General features: G+C 44.0%; 1 protein-coding gene across 3 annotated transcripts in view; it reads right to left on the bottom strand.

Annotated features, from left to right (window-relative positions):
- LOC146390698 (actin-binding protein WASF3) overlaps positions 1 to 19,857 on the bottom strand; it is a 55,722-nt gene that overhangs the window by 5,630 nt on the left and 30,235 nt on the right. The window contains exons 2-11 of one of the 3 annotated variants that reach the window (XM_084923677.1): positions 19,682 to 19,777; positions 19,367 to 19,511; positions 14,019 to 14,153; positions 7,731 to 7,884; positions 7,526 to 7,643; positions 3,876 to 3,944; positions 3,281 to 3,325; positions 1,499 to 1,632; positions 693 to 995; positions 176 to 588 (exon numbers count right to left, since the gene is read on the bottom strand). In XM_084923677.1, the coding sequence (XP_084779803.1) occupies positions 176 to 588; positions 693 to 995; positions 1,499 to 1,632; positions 3,281 to 3,325; positions 3,876 to 3,944; positions 7,526 to 7,643; positions 7,731 to 7,884; positions 14,019 to 14,153; positions 19,367 to 19,499 (1,504 nt within the window). In that variant the 5' untranslated portion in view covers positions 19,500 to 19,511; positions 19,682 to 19,777. The remainder of the gene's footprint in view (positions 1 to 175; positions 589 to 692; positions 996 to 1,498; positions 1,633 to 3,280; positions 3,326 to 3,875; positions 3,945 to 7,525; positions 7,644 to 7,730; positions 7,885 to 14,018; positions 14,154 to 19,366; positions 19,512 to 19,681; positions 19,778 to 19,857) is intronic. The other 2 variants (XM_084923676.1, XM_084923678.1) reach the window with 2 other exon arrangements.

The following is a 19,857-nucleotide window of genomic DNA, read 5'->3' as shown; positions in this document are numbered from 1 at the left end:
TTTTGGATGCAAAAGCATTTTTCAGTTATTCAAACTAATCCATCCTGGTAGTTTTTGTGAAATAAATTTGTTTGTAAGCAACCAAAATGAAACGTAGCTGTGTTAACTTCCCTGCTCTATGTGGGGGCTAATAATAAAGACCCTGTGCGTCCCTTCCTCATACAGACGCACTCACCTCTACGTATGGCCGCCAACAGGTCGGAGCGGGCGTCGCTCATGGGGATCATCCCCAGCATGGTGGACTTCCTCGTCGAGGGTGCCGCGTCCACAGCTGACTGACCGATAGCGGCGTGCGGGGGTGATGGGTGGGCCTGGTGGCCCGCGGGGGCTCCCGGAGGAGGAGGAGGAGGGGCGGCCGGGGGTGCGCCTGAAGGCGGGTGGGAGGGGGAGGGCACGTAGTTGGCTGGGGGAGGAGGAGGAGAGGGTGAGTAGGGACGGGAGAGGGCGGAAGAGGTCGGGGGGACAGCGGAGGTGGCGGAGGGCGGGGCGTTGGTGGAGTCGAAGGCGGTCTGGGCAGAAGGGATGGTTAGTGGGGGTGGGGGAGGGGCCGGCGGGATGTAGTACTCGGGGATGGTGGAGGGCTGCCCTCTGGTGATGGAAAGAAGTAAATTAAAGATTTTTAATGAGTAGAAACAAACTAAACGCGATCAAAGCCGTAAAACAGATCAAGCAATAACACGCAGAAAACAAACCCGTGTGCGGCGCGGTAGTCCTTAACTGACTGCTGCCTCGGCCCGTTGACTGTCGGATCTCCTCCGGCCTGGACGCCGTGTCCCGAGGGGGTTCGGCCCAGGGAGGCCACGTGCCGACCTGTTGCCGCAGCACCGCCCGCTCCCGGGGGCTGGTTGGCCGGCCTCAGGCCCCGATCCAGTGACTGCGTCTGGGCCGCGGCACTGAGGTGATCCCTGGTGTGGTGGTCGGCGGGGTGGGCAGTGCTGGAGGCCTGGGTGGAGGGGTGGTTGGGGCTGGCTGGGTAGGAGTCGGATGCCATTGATCTGTTGGAGAGTTGTAATTGAAAATTAGAGGGCAGGTAGGAAGGAGCAGTGAATCATGATAATAACAGAAATGTTAGATTTTCTATTCCTTGTATTATTTCCTGCTCTGCCACAGCAGTGACTTCAGTCCCTAATGAAAGTCAACCTCATCTTTTCCTCCAACCTGCTGTGACGCAATCCAGGTGCTCTGAACTACATTTGCCAGAAGAGGGCAGCACAGAGCTGTAAACGACACAGTAAGCTGGCACTTCTTAAATCTCTGTATTAAGCAGGTATGTGCTTAAATTATCTGACACTTATAGTGGCTGTGTAACAACACCAGCTTACTGTGTACTATTTATAGTATATGAATAGTATTTATAGGCTTTAAAGGATGAGAGAAACACTCATCCAATGCCCATCCTCAAAAACTGACTGTACACATAAACTAGAACAGGAAACAGGACCTCAGAGACAAACCTCACTTATAGCTAATGTATCTGTGTGTGCACACGTGTGTTTACCTGCTATCTGGGGACAGTGAGCCTTCAGAGGACATGCCGTGGTAAGGGGAGGGGGCGAGCCTGGCGTCTGGTCTGAACTCTTTGTCGTAGGCCAGGACGTTCCACTCCTGGCGTCGGTTACGAGCTTTACGCACCTTCAAGGTTAAACCGGGAGAAACGGACACGTTACACTGCAGTTACAGGTAAAATTATATATGTATATAATTATAGTAATGGTGTTTAGAAAGATTAAGCTGCTGTATTACATCATTCTCCTGCAATCCTTTCACAGTCACTACCTTTAGAGCGGAGCACTAGAACAGCTGTACCTGTATTGCACCCTACTAATAGAAAATAGATTTTTACTGTCTCTACTCCAGTAGCAGCATTTACTAGAGATGCCTTTTAAAATGATTAAGAGCTCTCCACACTAACAATGTGGTCTCTGCTCTTTTTATTCCACTTTTATTAATTATTTTACCAGCAAATTCACTTTTCTTTGGCTCTAAGCAGCTTTGTGATTTATTTTCTTCTTCATCAGTTCTTGATGTTACTGATGCAGTTAGGATGACTGTATAAGACCAGCTCAGATAATACATCTGCTAAAGTGCAGAATCAGTGTAAATGAAGGAGGAAGTTCAGATTACTCTTAGTAAGCCAGTAAATTTGAATTAAAGCGATTTTTCATGGGTGTCAACGATGGAAATCAAAGCTAAACTGAAAGAAACACAATATTCCCACAAACGTCGGGGAGCCCGGAGTCATTTGGGGTCTAAGATATGCAGACGCATGCAGGAGATAGGTAAGAAAAGACTGATGTTTAAGGACATTAACGTGCTTTGAAATGTGCAAGTGTTTACTCAGTTCCAAAAAAAGCACATAGAAAACCTGTCTCCAAACCAGCTGATTATTACAAACAGATTAAGCGTGATTGCTAACTTGACCCCTTTGATCTACAAACTGATAACAGACTTAGCGACTAGGTTCAGGCCTAAGTGGTAATAACCGGTAATCCCAATCACAGATAATGACACATGCTGTTCCTATATTGGTTAGCTGTATTGCTAGCCAGTCGAAAGCTTCACACGGCCTCTGCGGAATCGCCTTCCTCCCATCGTGCATCCAGGTGCCAGGTGTTCCCCAGGTAAGCACCCAGCCATCCGCGTGATGTAAAGGAACCAGGACTTCTTCTTCCATTGCTCCGTGGGCCAGTTTTGATACTCACCATTGCCATTGTTGGTGCTTTTGGCCGTGGACAGGGGTCCACCGTGTATTCTGACAGCTTTCTATCAGAACCAGCATTAAAGTTTTTCAGCAGTTTGAGCTACAGCAACTCGTCTGTTGGATCGGACCACACGGGCCAGCCTTCGCTCCCCAATCATCAGTGAGCCTTGGACGTTCATGACCCTCTCACTGACCACTGCAGACCAGGAACAACCCACAACATCTGCGGTTTGGAGATGCTCTGATCCAGTTGTCTACCATCACAACTTGGCCTTTGGTAAACTTACTCTAGTCCTTATGCTTGCCCATTTTTCCTGCTTCTTACTCATCAACTTTGAGGATAAACTGTTCATCTTCTCTCTAATATATCCCACCCACTAAGAGCTGCCACGATGGAGAGATAATCAGTGTTGTTCACTTCACCTGTCAAAACTATGATCTGCTTTATACTCTGTTAAAAACTGTTCATTAAATGGTTGTATAGAGGATTTAACTGCTTACTTTACTCTTGTTTCAGAGGAACGTTGATAACTCTAATTAAATGACCATTAATAATAAACTGAGTAAGTGATTACTGACCTTCTTCACTTCTCTGCTGGGGTCTTCAACCTGCCTCTGCTGCTCCTACGAGTGACACACAGACAGAGGAGCAGAGGGAAACTCAGCTGTTGGTTATTTATTTATTTACTGTGTAAAGGGAAATATAAAAAAGCTCAACCCCATCACCAGCTCCTTCACCACGGGGTAAATTCACACTGACCCAGCCCCCAACACACACACACACACACACACACACACACACAAACACACACAGTCTAAGCACCACCCAGTCACTATTCGGCAACACCAAAAACACCGGTACAGATGACAGAGCCAAAACTTGTGGGAGCACAGGACAGCAACCAAACCAAACACGGAGGGTTAGCAAGGCGGTGAGGTGTTAAGCTGAGGTGACATTAAACACACACGCAGACAAACAGGAGGGAGTGTGTGTGTGCGTGTGTGCTGGCATTTATTTAGTACTTTCATGTGTATCAGCGTGTCTCAATGGTGTTAGGACATGTCTGCTTTGATAGGTGAGTCTGTAATGTGTGCTAGTGGGATGTGTGGGGAGGAAGTGGGGGGGGGGGGGCAGAACGGGGGCAGGTTAGGTTAGGGGTCGGGGTTGTCTTACAGAGATGGACAGGGGGCTCCTGGGTTGGGCCTGTCTGGAGTGGGGCCTGTCAGGGTGGGCCGGACAGCCCTATGGAAACATGGGAGAAAGACAAGCTGGTGCGTTAGACTGAGCAGAGGAGGCGGAGGAGGAGGGGGTGGGGTTGGGGGGTGTCTTCAAAGGACAGGAAACTAAAGATAGAGAGAAACGAAGGAGGAGGTGCTGTGGGAGGAAAGGATAGAGGTGGAGGAGCCATCCTCCTGCAGTTCGCTCGGGCTCTCAGACCTGTTGAGTAACAGCTGAAGCTGCGTTGTTTCGGAGGTGGGTGGGTGGGGTGGGGGGGGGGGAGAGGAGGTTCTGCATGGTTTCCAGGTCGAAGGGAGGGAACAGAAAAATGTGAGCATCATTAAATTCAACAGAAATATTGACAGAACTGCAGCAAACACATGCAGCAGCAGCTGTTCAGCAGTTACAATCACCAACAAAGGAAGAGAGCGCCAAAGGAAGTGTGAAGGGGAATACCACCGAAGCTCAGCTCTGAAATATTCGTAGCTCAGTTCCTATTAGTTTGAATGGATTAATAAACAAGAGCAATGGTGGTGTGCTGGAGCTCCTTTCAGTGCTCCAGGTTATTGGTGTTCACGTAGACCAGCGCACAGACCTGCAAACTGAATGCACTACTACTAGGACGCAGTTCAGTTAAATCCAGCAGGAAGTGAGCGTACAGTAGTGTGCTAAAGACTTGAGTCACCTCTGGTTTCTTTACATTTTTGTTGAAAATGGGAAATATTCTTATTCTTCAGCAAAGTCAGAACTCTCTTAAGGAAGCGTTCTTGTAATTTCTTTAAGCAGTCTTCAGGAATAGTTCTGCAGGCTTCTTCAAGGACATTTAAAGCTTGTCTTTGGATGTTTCTGAATTTAGATGATCCCAAACTGCTTTAATAAAATTGATGTCCGGGGCCTGGGGAGGCCAATCCATGACTGATATTGTTCCACTGTGTGTTTTTCTATCCAATCAGATGTTTGCTGGATGGTATTGGACCTTATGGTACTTTTTTGCATTCATAATTCCATCGATTTTGACAAGATCTCCAAAAACACTGCAGCTCTAAACCACGAGAGAGCCTCCAGGATTTGAATCAAAACTTTCAAATTCAGATTCATCACTCCATCAGATCTGTTGTCACTGATTTTCGGTCCAGTTCTTGTGTAATCTGGCATACCTCAGCCCACACACAGCCACCCTTCCACTGAGACCATTTCTGATGAGGCTTCAGTGGATGAGTTGAAGGCCCAGATGCATCTCTCAGGGCCGTGTCAGGTCTTTGCTGGATTTTTTTCCTGTTTCTAAAAGACATGACTTTCAAGCTGTGTCCCAAAACGTAGGCTGCATCCTCCTGAGGCCACATTTGTAGACCGATTACGTCACAGCGACACGACGAAGGCTGTCCAAATTCGTAGACTCCTTCGAATCCAGCCGACAAATGCGTCCTCCTTTTCCCCGAATTTGAAGGATGGGCCGGGTGTCCTTCGTGGCCCACCATATCCCAGAATTCATAGCGCGGCTCAGCCAATTCCAGTTTCCAACAATGGCGGCCGCTACTAAGTTTTTAATATTACTCTTATTAATCTTTCTGGGTCACAAAATAAACTTTTAACATATTTTCATGTGAGAATGTAGCTGTGTAAACTTCAAATATCTGCTTAGTTCAAGATATCACATATTTGCAAAAGTGCTCCGACGTTTTCGGAGACGTCTGTTACCCACCCGCTCGATAGCTAACCGGGGGGTTCAATGGTCACTCGAGCCGGCGAGAACAGCGGACTCCCAGCTTCATCGCTTTCAGACCCCCGCAGTCTTTCAGTACTCAGGTTAAACATGATATATAAGTCACTCAGATAACTTAAAAATGTTATTGTTTAGCTTTTTCAGTGTTTTACTTGTTGGGGAGTAAATCGTTTTGGCTGAGATTAAAGTTATTAGATTAAATTAAATAAAACGTGATTAATCCCTCGGGTGGTTTTCACACAGCTGAATAAACGTCAAACAGAAAACTGATTAAACAGAAGTGTGAGATGGTCGTATCCTGTTATATTTTAGATAGCAAGGAGCAGACAGCTGAGTTTATTAAACTCCACCGACACAGCGGCGACGCAAATCTGAAGGCTAGACCGTCCCATTTCACAGCCTCGCACTTCCGGCCTTCTCGGTCTTCGAAGGACCCGGCCCACGTAGACCGCGAAGGCCGGGTCCTCCGAAGGATGCGGCCTAGGTTTTGGGACACAGCTTCAGATGCTGTTCATCTGCTATAGATATATAATTTTAGACTTGCCACTTCTTCTTCTTCTTTCCACTTGTCAAGTTTCCTCAAACTTTTTAAGGGACACACTGCACACAATATGAGAGGACGAGGTGAAACAGCTATTAGCCACGGTTTTGCTGATTAATGCTAAAACACTTTTTGAGTTAGGTGCCTTTTCTGGTAAATGGCCTGTATTTATATAGCGCTTTACTAGTCCCTAAGGACCCCAAAGCGCTTTACATGTCCAGTCATCCACCCATTCACACACTGGTGATGGCAAGCTACATTGTAGCCACAGCCACCCTGGGGCGCACTGACAGAGGCGAGGCTGCCGGACACTGGCGCCACCAGGCCCTCTGACCACCACCAGTAGGCAACGGGTGAAGTGTCTTGCCCAAGGACACAACGACCGAGACTGTCCAAGCCGGGGCTCGAACCGGCAACCTTCCGATTACAAGGCGAACTCCCAACTCTTGAGGCACGATCGCTGTTCTTGATCGATTCGTAGGTCAGGGTTCAGTGGTCTAACACAGCGGTCCCCAACCCCCGGGCCTCGGACCGGTACCGGTCCGTGAGTCGTTTGGTACCGGGCCGCGAGAGTTGAGGCTCAGGTGTGAAATGTATGGTTTTCAGGGTTTTTATCGGTTTTCAGCGTTATTTTGTTATCGTTTTTATCGTTTACTCTGTTTTCCTGGGTCTTTTCACGTGTGTTATGAATAAATCTTCTTTTTTTCTGTACCGGTACTAGTTTTATTTTGTTGTATTTATCCGCGACACCTTAAAGGCCGGTCCGTGAAAATATTGTCAGGCATAAACCGGTCCATGGCGCAAAAAAGGTTGGGGACCGCTGGTCTAACAAACAAAATCCTCTAAAAATTGTCAGGTTCCACAACTGGACTGAAAATGAGTGAAAAAGCAGACAATGTCCAAAGAAGAACTCTTAAAGACCTTCAGAAAGCCTGGAGGACTATTACTCAAGAGCACTTAAAGGTCTGGCTGCTTGGAAGAAAAATATAAAGCAATAAGTGGTGTCTCAAGAGTTTTACACTGTATGTAACTACAGCCAAATACGACGTTCGTATAAGTTGTATTCTCCCTCGATCACGTTGTTGTCTCTGGATAACCGGCCTGCTCAGCTGCTGCTGCATTGATAGCCGATTAAACAACCAAGCAAAGCTAAATGGAGAGTACAGTCAGAGAGAAATGAAACTGAAATAACAGCATAAAATGGCACCACCGGGCAGGAAAAAAAAAATTCGCAAAATAAAGCAGAAGATGAATTTCTTTAACCATTTCCAGACCCACGGTGACGTACACCCAAACATACAGCGCACGCTCACAAACACTCGTTCGACGCACACATCGTACCTTCTGCCGTCTCTTCTCTTTGCGCTTGTCCTCAGTGGCCTGCAGCATCTTTTCCTTCCACAGGTTGAAGAAGTAGGAGGGGTCGGTGTAAAACTTCAGGGCGTCCTTCTTGTCATCCCTGTGAGGAGGAGGAAGTGAAACTAAGAAAAAAAAACAGCGGAGCTTGGTAAATTATCAATACTGGCAGAGAGGCTAAAAGACTGACCTATAGGGGGTGAGAATATTAAGTGGTGGAGGTTTGTCGCAGCGGTGGTACATCTCCACCACAGGATTGGGCACAGAGGTCCTCGACACCACCTGCTGGTCCTGAATGGTACTGCTCTTAAAGGCCTTTCTCATGTTGATGTCCTGCAGAGAAACTGGAAACAGAGAAGGAGGACAGCATTAAATTATGATAAGCAAACAGAATGAAAAACAACAACACGGCGATTAAGCCGGCAGAGTCACAAACACTGGTGTTTGACATCATAATCCCCCAAAACAGCCGGTTTCAGCCACTAATTCCTTCATATGCATCACTCTCCTCTACCCTCGAATTTTTTTTTAAACGCATGAATCAAAGCCAGGATTTGTGGCATTAAGAGAAAAAGAGCCTAATCTCTTGTTAGGGCTCTTAGAAAAAAATTAGCACAAGTTTAGCAAATTTTTAATGCCAATTAATTCAAGCTTCAGTCTGATGGAGTGACCAAAGAAAACATCAACCTGGAAAATAAACTTTTTAAAATCTAGTTTAAGGACAATTACGGATAATCCGAGTGAAAAATAAAAACAGATAATCATCAGAAAATAATAATTTTCCTCTTTTTTTTTTAGCTTCCTACAGTGGAGTTAATCAATCTTGTGTCACTGCTCACAGATAAAATGCATCTAATCACTTCCCATTTATTATACCCACTACACCATTACATCACACGTCACATGCTCTGGGCTGAATGACAGCGTGCGTCTGCTAGAGTTCTTCATTAAATAAAGATTATCTGCTTTTTTATGAAGTCTAGACTCTATAAATATGCAAACATCTGCTGTTCTCAGTGCGTGTGCAGCTTCTGATTGGCCAATATGTTTTTCTACCAGCCACCAGGGGGCTCTGCTTATTCCAGGAGTCCTTTAAACACCGGACACGTGAGATTTGTGCGAATGTTTCATATTTTAAACCTTTAAAACCTGAATCATGAAACAACTGCTAGAAAATGATTTTTTTTAAATTACAATAGAATTTAAAAAATTTAAAAAGTAATTAAATATTAATTTGCATACACGAGTTTTAGTTTGTATCGTATTTGCTACATCCAGTATTTTCTTTTTCAATTTATTGCTTAAAAATGTTTTGTGCAATTTATTTATGTAAATTTCTATTTATGATTTATGATATGATAGCAAAATTCCCCTTTTTGTCAGTGTAAAGAAGTTTAACAACACATTTAAACCCTGAGATGTCTTAATACAAGATAAGACAAATTTCAACAACACGTCTCAGTTTTTCTACATGACAAATGTGTAAAATTACAGAAAGAGTATCTTTAATAGTGAAAAACAGGAACTTTGCCCATGTCCTCATTTTAGGTTTGGCAGCGTTTTTAGCAGGTAAAGGCGAATGGCTTAATCAAGAATTGAGCTGCGGTTTGGGGAAGGCCTCGATGGGGACTGGTGTCGGCTCCTGGGCTCATGTACTAATGAGAAGTGAAGAAGTGAAAGAACTGAAAAAAGGGGGAACTAGGGTGGGGCACGAAAACGAGAACACACAGCTTGTAGAACTGGGGGGGTCATATATAGACAAGACCCGGAAGAGGCGTGTTTGGAGGCGTGGTCCCGCTCCTGAAATTCACATAATTTATCTCCAATTACTTAACTAAATGGCTGTGGGGGAGGTCTTTGTCAGCAGGAAAAGCCGTAGAATTTATAAAAAGAACATTTCAAAGTTCCAAATTTTTTCCAAAACACATCAGCAGGCTGCTGGGACAACTCTGGCCATTCACACCGAATTTGGACAAATTTCCTTTATTTGTTTGACTAATTTATAACTCTGATAAGTGGAAGAGAATGGATGGATGAAGAATCTGTATTTTGTTTCTCTTGCCTTAAAACATATGCAGGAAATAAGACGTTAGCAACTAATCAAAGAAAATAATAATACTAATATTAATAATAATACTAGCCATCAGCCTCTTGGTAGATGCACATGTAGTATAAATGTGAAAATCCTAGCAGTTGACCTCTGATTGTGAGGTCAAGCTCGCCAGGATTTGAACTCGTCCCAGAATGTTAGCAAGTCGTCTCGTTCTTAAGTTACCGCAATCACAAACTTGGGTGTCCACCCGCCCAGCAGCCCAGCAGGGTTTCGCCAAAACCCCGACAGTATGCAAACTGTTGCACTTCACTTCACCTCATCGTTTCGACCTTTCCGTCGACAAATAAAACGGCACATGCTGCTCAAGCAGAAGCCATAAAACACTCAGAGCAGCTATTGATCCTCAATGGTAACTTTACACACGCAGCTCTGACCTTGTTGAGATTTATGGGTTTATCGGTCGTTGAAAAGCGGCGTGGTAAATGTAGGAAACTGCTGAGAGAGGCAGGAGATGAAATGCTACGAGGCAAAGACGTCTAATTAGAACACTTCATTATCAAGTAATTCCTGGAGTACATACTTATCAGCAGATGCTTCTCTAAACAGACACAGTTTGGATATGTGTGTATTTGTTTGCTACGATTCTGCAACCTATAGACGATCATTTTAGAAATAAAACGGATAAACGGATCAAATACACACACATCATGTGCATATCGACTGATACAGAACATACAGCTTAAACGGTGTTTGAACTCAAACGCATACATACGCATGCTAAATAATAGGACCACAGGGTCAGATTAGACTTGGAGCTTGTTGCATCAGCTTAACAAGCATCTCACACACACACACGCATGCAAACTGTGGCTGCACAACAACAGGAGGCTGCGCGGTGTGTTAAGTGTCAGAACGTGAAAGGGAGTGAGCGTCGGAGTAAAATCCGACATGTATGTGTGTCAATCCTGTGAGAGATTTATCACCGCTGCAGTGCTATCCAGGATCTAGCAGATGGCTAAACACACACACACACACACACACACAGACGATCAGGGCGTGATCAGTGTCCTATACGATCAGTTTAAACCACGTCAGTGTCACACACGCTCCTGTCATTAGCTCTGTGCACTGATGCGGCATGTCTGTGTTTGTATGGACACATTTTATTACTGAAAAATCTATGGTTAGCTTAAAAATCCGCCTGCAGACACCAAAGGGCGATTGACCGTTTGATCTGTGTGTGTGTGTGTGTGTGTGTGCAGTCAGAGCACACTCCTGTCTGTTTGATCATTCCTCCCTAAGCTTCCTTCCCTACGGCCAAATGAATAATCCACAAAACTCGCAGCTAATGCAACTTTCATTCAGACACATCTTCAAAGAGACCTCGCTCTCTCTGCTCTTCTTCTCCTTCTCTTCTTTCTCCTCTCCAGCCCTTTTTAACACTCACCTCTCTCTCTGCACATACACATGCATAAACTGTGTTAAACACCATTAATAACCACATTCATGTAATGCACACACTGATTAAGGAACTCTGCACTGACCTAACCTCTGAATTTAGAGTTATTTGGATTTATGTGAACAATTTATAATCACTTTACTGTCTGGAGGGACGTGCTGCTTCCTGTAGGCTCCATGCACGCTCTCTCCGTGCACGCTCTCTCTGTGCACGCTCTCTCCGTGCACGCTCTCTCTGTGCACGCTCTCTCCGTGCATCCTCACTGCACAGACAGAGCGTCTTAATTTAAAGAGAACCTGTTAGTTTCAGCTCCAGCCCTGTTAGAGCAGCTTTGCATGACTCTCTCTTCAAAATAATCCTTATTTATCTTATGCTTGATCCCTCTGCTGTCTGAAATAAGCCACATGTTCAGTTTCACTACTGCTTTCCTTCCTTCCTTTTTTATCCTTCCTGCTTTAATATTCTTTTCTTTCTTCCTCCCTCCCTTCTTTCCTTCCTTTCTTCCTGTGCGCTAGAAAGAAATAATATTCCTTCTGCCACTTCCTGTCCTTCATTTCTCTTCCTTCCTACCTCCCTTCCATCCTTTCTTGATGTACACTACAAAAAGTCATATTATTACCTATCCTTGTCAAATGTCCTTCCTTCTTGTGTTAGCCATTGTTCCTTCATCCCTTCCCTACTTTTACTTCCTTCTTCCTTCCTTCTTTTCTGTACCTTTTTCCTTTCTTGATGTACACGACAAAAAAGTCATAATATTACCTGTCCTTGCTTGCTCCCTCTGTCTTTCTGTCTTCCTTCCCTACCTTCCTTCCTTATTTCCTTCCATCCTTTATGTGTGCGATAGAAAAACAATCATATTGTCTCTTGTTCCTTCTTTCCTTGTTAACTGTTGTTCCTCCCTCCCTTTTTTCTTTGTTCCTCTCTTCCACCTTCATTTCATCCATCCATCATTCTTCTTCCTTCCCCCTTTTTTTTGTTTTCTTCCATCCTTCCTTATTTCCTACCTCCCTTCATTCCTTTTTGACCTTAGATCATCTTTCTTTGCTTTCTCTTTGCTTTCATTTCTTCCTCACTTCCTTCTCGCAATCCTTCTTTCCTTCCTCCTTCCATCTCTTCTCTCCTCCTTTCCTTTCTTCATGTACAGAAGAAAAAAGGGTGGTGCACAAAAGAAGCAATGATGAAGAGGAAGTGAGGAATCAGAACGGAGGTGGAAAAATGAGTAGTGGGACATGATGAGACAGAAAAGAAATTTGAGTGAATGTGTGGAAAAGGAAACGAAGGAAAGAAAGGAATGAGAAATGATTTGTGTGGAGGAGGAAGAGGTAAAAAGAGACAGAAAGAGACGAGAGAGAGAAGGTGGAAAAGTGTGGAGGAGGAGGAGGCGAGATAAGGGGAGGGAAGGATAAGACAGAAGACTGCTGAGCTTTTCCTTTTTATCCTCGTCTGTGCTGCTCTCTCTGACGCTGTCTGAGGCCGGCGTGCTGCAGAATGACTCGGCAGTATCAGCACAGACAGAGAGAGACGTAAAGAGCTACAGACGAAAAATATATATCCAGACAAACGGGAGGAAGAGGAGAACGAGCACAGGCGATGGAAAGAGGAAAAGGGAGGAGTAAGGTGGGGAAAGACTGAGGGGAGGAGGAAGAGAAACAAAGAAACAGGAAACTGGAACCAGAGGAGAGGAGAGGGCATTAGGGGAAGAACAGGAGTCTAGGATAGCAGGGAGACACGGTGGGGAAAGAAAACAAGGAAAACAGAAGAAAAGAAAGGGGGATGAGGGCTTCTCAGAGAGTGATGAGGAGGAGAGAACAGGAAAGGCAGGAAAAGGATAAAAAGGAGAGAAAATGGAGCCAAATCAAAAGGAACAGAGAGGCCGACATGAGAGGATGGAGGAAGAAAAGATGAGACAAAAAAGGTTAGAGGCACAGGAGGATAAATAAACGTCTGAGAGAGATCAAAGATTTTAAAAAAGAACATACACACAGAACTCCCCATGTGTGTGTGTGTGTGTGTGTGTGTGTGTGTGTGTGTGTGTGTGTGTGTGTGTGTGTGTGTTTGCTGTTTGCACAGTGTGAGTCAGGATCTTTATCTCCATCATTAAGCTTCAGTCTGTCTCTGAAGGTCAATTCTCTTAATGCAGTAATTGATAGGCCTACACACACACACACACACACACACACAGACACACACACACACACACACACACACACACACACACACACACACACACACACACACACACACACACACACATATTAGTCATAATAGCAGCTCAAATAAACACTTGTACACTCATAGAAATAGTCGGTGCTCTCTAACAACACAATTAATAATCCATAGTGCCGGACACACACACACACACACACACACACACACACACACACACACACACACACACACACACACACACACACACACACATAGGTTAAAAGCTTTGCAGAGATGTGTTTATCTCAGAGTGTTTACTCCAACACAAACGTGAGGCAGACAGACACAAAGAAAGCGAAACAGCTTGTTGACACGCACCAAGCAGATGGCCTTCTACCTTTGCGAGGACTCACAGACACCTCGCCGAGCCCGTTTATCCCGACCAACCCTGAGCCGAGGATTAACACGAGCTCCAAAAGTCGAGTCCTAACGGCTACTCTGAGGTGAGACTCAGCCACACCTTCACTCACTCACAGGACCTCAAACGCACACTCAAACACCCACAAAGACAACCAGGAGCCCACACAGGGCATAATATAAGAGCGTAGAGACCCCTCATCAATAAATCATCAGCACAGCCATTAAAATGCTGCACACACAAACACACACACACCCACGCTAGTCATAATAGCAGTTCACATAAACACTTGTACACTCATAGAAACAGTCAGTGCTCTCTAACAGCACAATTAATAATCTATAGTGCTGCAAACACACACACACAAAGAGGATAAAAACACACATCCTCACACACACACCTTCCTCCACAGTGGAGTCGAGCTGGGTGACTTTCACAGCCAGCTGGTCCACCCTCTCCTGCAGGCTGCTCATCCTCAGGTAGAAGCTGTTGGCTTCGTTAAACAGTTCCCCGAAAATGTCCTCAGCATGACGACCTGTACAGAGAGAGAGAAACACACAAACACACACACACAGTCAGATTCGCCACTTTAATATCTTTCATCCAGGGATATTTAACAGGCTACATTCACACTTCCATGTTGGCCAGCTGAACTCTGCCTCACACCGCAGGAATAAAACATGCAGCGAGAATTAAATCAGCTGGGAGAGTCAGACTGTCTGGAAAAGCAGAGCAAGCTGACACAATTAAAGATGTTCAGAGTTACTTCAGGTTTCCGTCCAAAAAGGACAAAAGAAAGTGTGATAACAGAAGGTCTACATGTATACAGTGGTCCCTCGCTATAACGCGGTTCACATTTCGCACCCTTGCTGTTTCACAGATTTTTTGGGGGTGCAATTTTGCTTTTTTGTGTTCTGCATCCTGATTGGTTGTAGACCACTGTCAATCAATCTCGTGCTGTGTCTCCTGTACAGTACAGAATGTGTTCAGCTGCCAACTTTACATAAATCTTCGATCGCTAGCAGTGTGACTCTGAAGTGCTGCACTGTATGTTTGAAAGTTTTCTCCCCAACAAACACAACAATGCTGACGCAACCATGGGTGCCTTATTTTTCTACAGAGGTTTGAACTTTGAGATTGTTTAAACAAGAGAGAAAAGTGTGAAAATGTTCATGCCTGTCTGAGAAAAGTGTATAAAGTGTGTACTAGAGATGGCACGATACCACTTTTTTATGTCCGATACCGATATCATAAATTTGGATATCGGCCGATACCGATATGAATCCGATATAGTGTTTTTTAATCAATAAAACTGTTTTTTTTAAATATCTTGCTGCATTTTGTATAAGTTCAAACTCAAGTTAAAAAACAAACAAACACTAAAGCTATTCTGTTATACCTGTATGCAAAAAACACACTGCACCCAAAATATTTCATAGTTCAGCAAAACTGATCAATCTAATAAACTTAAACCTACTCCATCCTCCCTATTCTGGTATTTTAAAGAATAAGCAACCTAACTAATAGGGTTGCAAACTCCCAACAAAAAAAAAAAAATAAGGAACCACCCCCCACCCTCCACCTCATGATGCTTAATCGATGTAATCAACTTTCATTTGATGCAGTGTGAAAAAAAATGCCCAGAAATAAATTATTTTTCAAGAATAATTAAATAGATTCAACATCTTTCTTCAACAGAACTGCAGACTGCACAGATGGTATCTTCCCAAAGGTAAAAGTACTATAGCTTACTAGGGTATATTAGACTTAACAGTTACTATATACAGTAATGGACTTCTATACATTTTACATCAGATTAAAACTTTGGGTGTAAGATTCGGATAATTATTTATTAAAAGCTCGACATTTTAAATGAGAATAAGAAAGAAAAGTATGTCTTTGTGCCCCCTTTTCCCTGTTAATGCCCTATCGGCCCCCCTGGCTAAACTTTGCTAGATCCGCCCCTGCACAGTGACCAGCCGTCAGATGCGTAGAAAAAGATCCTGGTGTAGAAAGTAATATTAAATAAATTCTAACAACAGATTATCAAGCTTAAACGTGCTGCTGTTGTTCAGCCGCTGGTTTCCTCTTTCTGGTGCGAAGTAAGCGAAAAACAAACAAGAGAGACGGACTCTCGACAGAAAAGCCGATCAGCTGATCATTGATCAGTTTCATGATTGAAGTAGCAGCAGGAGAGAGAGAGAGAGAGGCAGTCGCTCCATATATCGGTTGTTAAGCTTAACGCTGGAATGCTTTACAAACATTCAGAGATGAACTTACACACTTGCTTTACTTCTCTCTGGGATAACTTCATCAGAGATGAAATGCCGGTTTGGTAGCGAGGCTCCAAATGCTCAACCAGACCGCCGACAGGTCTCGCACGCCACAGCCGCTCTATCACGTGACACATACTGCTCCAACGTGCTACGGTTATAAGCCGAGTTATGCCATGTTGCAAGTTCTGTGAGGTGCTTTTTTGATATTTAATGGATCGATTACATTTTATATTTCTCTCCGATATCCGATCCAGTAATTTAGGTCAGTATCGGACCGATACCGATACGTAATATCGGCCCGGTCCATCTCTAGTGTGTAATGAGGGGTTTTATAGCTTTAAAACATCTATAATGATTGTAAAAAAATTTAGTTGGCTATTTTGCAGATTTCACATATCGCGGGTTATTTTTAGAATGTAACTCCAGCAATAAATGAGGGACCACTGTACATACGGTTTACAGTGTGCATGGACTCACCTGTGATCAGATATTCTCCACTTTGCTTTATTCTAACCGATTCATTTCTCTGCCTTACTGTAACACTGTAAGGTAGCTCTGTATGCATGAGTTGATTGGATTTCTACTTGGAGGAAGTGTTCAGAGAGCAGCGTGTTGTCCAAATGAGGCTCTATTATAGCATGCTAGGTAGCTGTAGCCAGCTGTCTGTCCTTTCCTGTGTAAAGACGAACTACAGAAAATAAATAAATAAATAATTAGATGATCCTAGTCTTCATTCAGTCCTGTTTATTTGTTAAGCCACTTATCACTGGCCTATGAATCATTCAAGTGCAAAAAGGCACCTAACTCAACACAACTCAACCAGTGTTGTGTCTACACATACCAGACAACTTAGCAAAAGGATCATTTTAAATTGTATCTCTGGGCACTTTGTTACTCGCAGCCCGTCCCAAAAACCTCATTTGTTCCCATTTCTTTAGCTGAATCTATGAAAAATGTGAAAGACAAGACAAGATGGTTCCCAAAGAGCTTTATAGGTGAAAACTTGGCAAACCTTGCTGTGCAGGGTGTTTTCATGGAAACTGGACAAAAGAAGGAAATGGACAGTATCTGAATGTCATGTCCTTAAGCCTGACACGGGCCTGAGAGACACATCTGGACCTTCACCTGATCCATCTACTGTTCTCTGAAGCCTCGTCAGAATTGTCTAAGTTGAAGGGTGGCTGTGAAGAAGGCGTTCATGAAATGTACGAGAAGAGAAATTCAGAGATGGAGGTTGCTCCCCTCCCTCCTCCCGGCGTCTGCCTCAGCAGGACCAGCCGCCTCCTGCTGTGCACCTGTCGGACTGAATATTTAAACAGGGCCTCTCTGTCTGAGAGCGTTTGTGCGTCTGTGACGACAGCGGCACAAATATTTAAATGCATTTACCAAGATGCAGAACTGCAGCCTTCCTCAATAACACTGTCACCTTCAAATTGAATCACATGCACACTCATTTCAGCGTCTCGCCACCTCGTTCGCTCTCTTCTCTTGTCCTGCGTCTCCATCTCTCGGCCCACGTCGTCACAGATGGAGCAGAGGCAGAGCGCTCGCTCATTTGCAGTGAGCTGTCGCTGAATATAATCTATCCTCTAACTGTTAATCGAATTTAAATAGCCTTTTTCCCCCTCACACTCAATTCATTTCCATTGAAGTATGCCTCGTCTGCTACAGAGCACATCAGCTATGAATGACTTCATTGCTTTCAAATGAAGAATGTGTTTAGCTGTTCAGGGTGAGAAATTCCAATAAAGAGAATACAGAGGACGCTAAACTGCGGGATACGACGCTTCAGAAGGAATTCTGAACACATGCTCACCTGTACGTTATTAGACCTGATAAAAAATACAAAAATCCCCTTGGATTCACCTTACTTTCACATCAATCCATCAATCACTATGGCAACTGTGCTCATCAGCAAACAACTGCTGACGCACAAACTAATCAGCATATGCACGCACAGCCTTATTCACACTCAACACATCTCAAGTGGTCTGCATTAAGGAGCATGGCTCTGAATTCATTTTAGGTGTGATTGCATGTAAATGCCTAGACATGCTGGGCTCTGATTGCTCACGAGTGTTAGAGACAGACATGTGACCTACTGTGATGGAGGGTAAACAACATAGGTCCTCTTCACTACAGTCACGAAAAAAACTCGTGAACTTTTTGTTAAAGGTGGTTCTAAGAGGTCCTGAATCGTGGGGTGCGCTTCATTTTTCACTGGCCTGTGAAAAACAATTTTTTAAATTATAATGTGCAACGTCTCACCACTAGATGTCAGTAAGTAAGTGAATAATCGTAGCTTTGGTGGCTTCTGTACAAACGACTGCGGTTGCCGTTCATCTGTAGTGAGTGTAGGCTTCCAGTTCGCTGTTTAGCTCAGCTGTCATTATGTGCAAAACTTTGTGAAATGAGCTGATGAGTTAGTGTGGTGAGTTGCTGAGGATATACTGAACTTCTCTGTTGGTCAGAGCTTCTATTTTTGCTGCTGTTAGCCGCTGTTAGCCGCTGTTAGCCGCTGTTAGCCGCTGTTAGCCAGCAGCTAAACTTTCTTTGAAGTGGATCTAATTTTGCTAAACTTTGACACTTATAAAATAAAAATGTAATCAAACCGTTTATCAGAGGAAATGTATGATTTTTAGGATGCTCAAACTTAGCATAGCATTAGCTGGTAGCTGCTGTTGTTTAGCATTGTTGTTGTCAGCTGTTTGGAGAGTGGAAGGATCATATGTCTAACCTGCTAACAATAAGTAATTGCTTCAATATTGGCAATAAATAAGCATGTTTATGCATATTTTTTGTGTTACAGCTATGACTTCAATTCAAGAGCTAAGGCTTGGAGTGAGGAGCAAGAAGAAGTTTTATCCAGATTCCAATGGTGATTTATATTTCCTTTATGTTTTCTTCTGCTTCTTTGTTTAAGCGGACCCCTTCATATAATAAAACATAGGTATGACCTTCATATGTTGAAGGTGCAGACATGATGCCTCCACAGCACAGTTCTCTTCTCCGCCTACATCTGTACTACATACTACATCTGTAGCCGTTCTCTAGCCACTTACACACAATGCGTTTCCATCTTAACCACTGTATTCAAGATATTTATGAGTACAACATTTTTTCTGTTAAATAACCTCAACAAAATGACTGACTGCAACTTTGAGTATTGACTATCTTCAGTAGGGCTGATTCAGTGAATGCTGGATAAACCAAGGCTACAGAACAGGGTTTACTGACCAACCCCAAAAAACTGCCTGGCTTGTGTTAGCAGTGCATTTTTCTTTAAAAGAGCAAACAATGTTATAAAATAGTTTTTTTAATAAAAAGCCCCCCCCCCCCCAAAAAAAGCCCCGAACCAAGCATCATATCAGATCATGCTAAAGACTCGTGCTAGCAGGTTAATGCTAAAATGTCGGAATGAAAATTACGTGAATGTTACAGGATGTTCTTGTGCTGAACTACAGTAACTTACTTAGACTGCCCAGCTGCTTGATGATGGCTGCCAGTGTAGTGTTGGTGACGCACTCCAGCTCACTAGTCACCCCATCTGGCAGCGCTCCACGGCACAAGTGCCGGGGCTCAATGTTCCTCTTCACCAACGGCATGCTGGTCTATACCTGAAGAAGACATTGAGACAAGGAGAGAGCGAGAGAGAGAGAAAGGTAAATTGTTATGCGATTTTCACTCGAAACGTTCATTCGATTTCTACTAATGTTTAAATACATTTAAATACATAACATCCTCGAAATGAGTTTACATCTCCAAAGCCACACAGCTAACAGCTCACCTGTAGTCTGCAGAATATCTTCTAACATCAGCCAATACGCTGTGGCTCTTTATTTAATCCCCCTTTGGGAAACACAGCTAACATCACAGCCACGTCCTGGCAGACAAGGAAGAAAGAAGGAAAGCTAAGGAAAAAAAATGGGTTGATGTTCAGCTGTGATTGCTGATGGAAACGGA

Source organism: Perissodus microlepis, chromosome 3, assembly GCF_051167445.1.
Source record: "Perissodus microlepis isolate ML-2025 ecotype Zambia chromosome 3, ASM5116744v1, whole genome shotgun sequence".
In the NCBI taxonomy this organism is placed as follows: domain Eukaryota; kingdom Metazoa; phylum Chordata; class Actinopteri; order Cichliformes; family Cichlidae; genus Perissodus; species Perissodus microlepis.
Note: the sequence above shows the minus strand (reverse complement) of the source record. Positions and strands in the feature narration are given on the sequence as shown.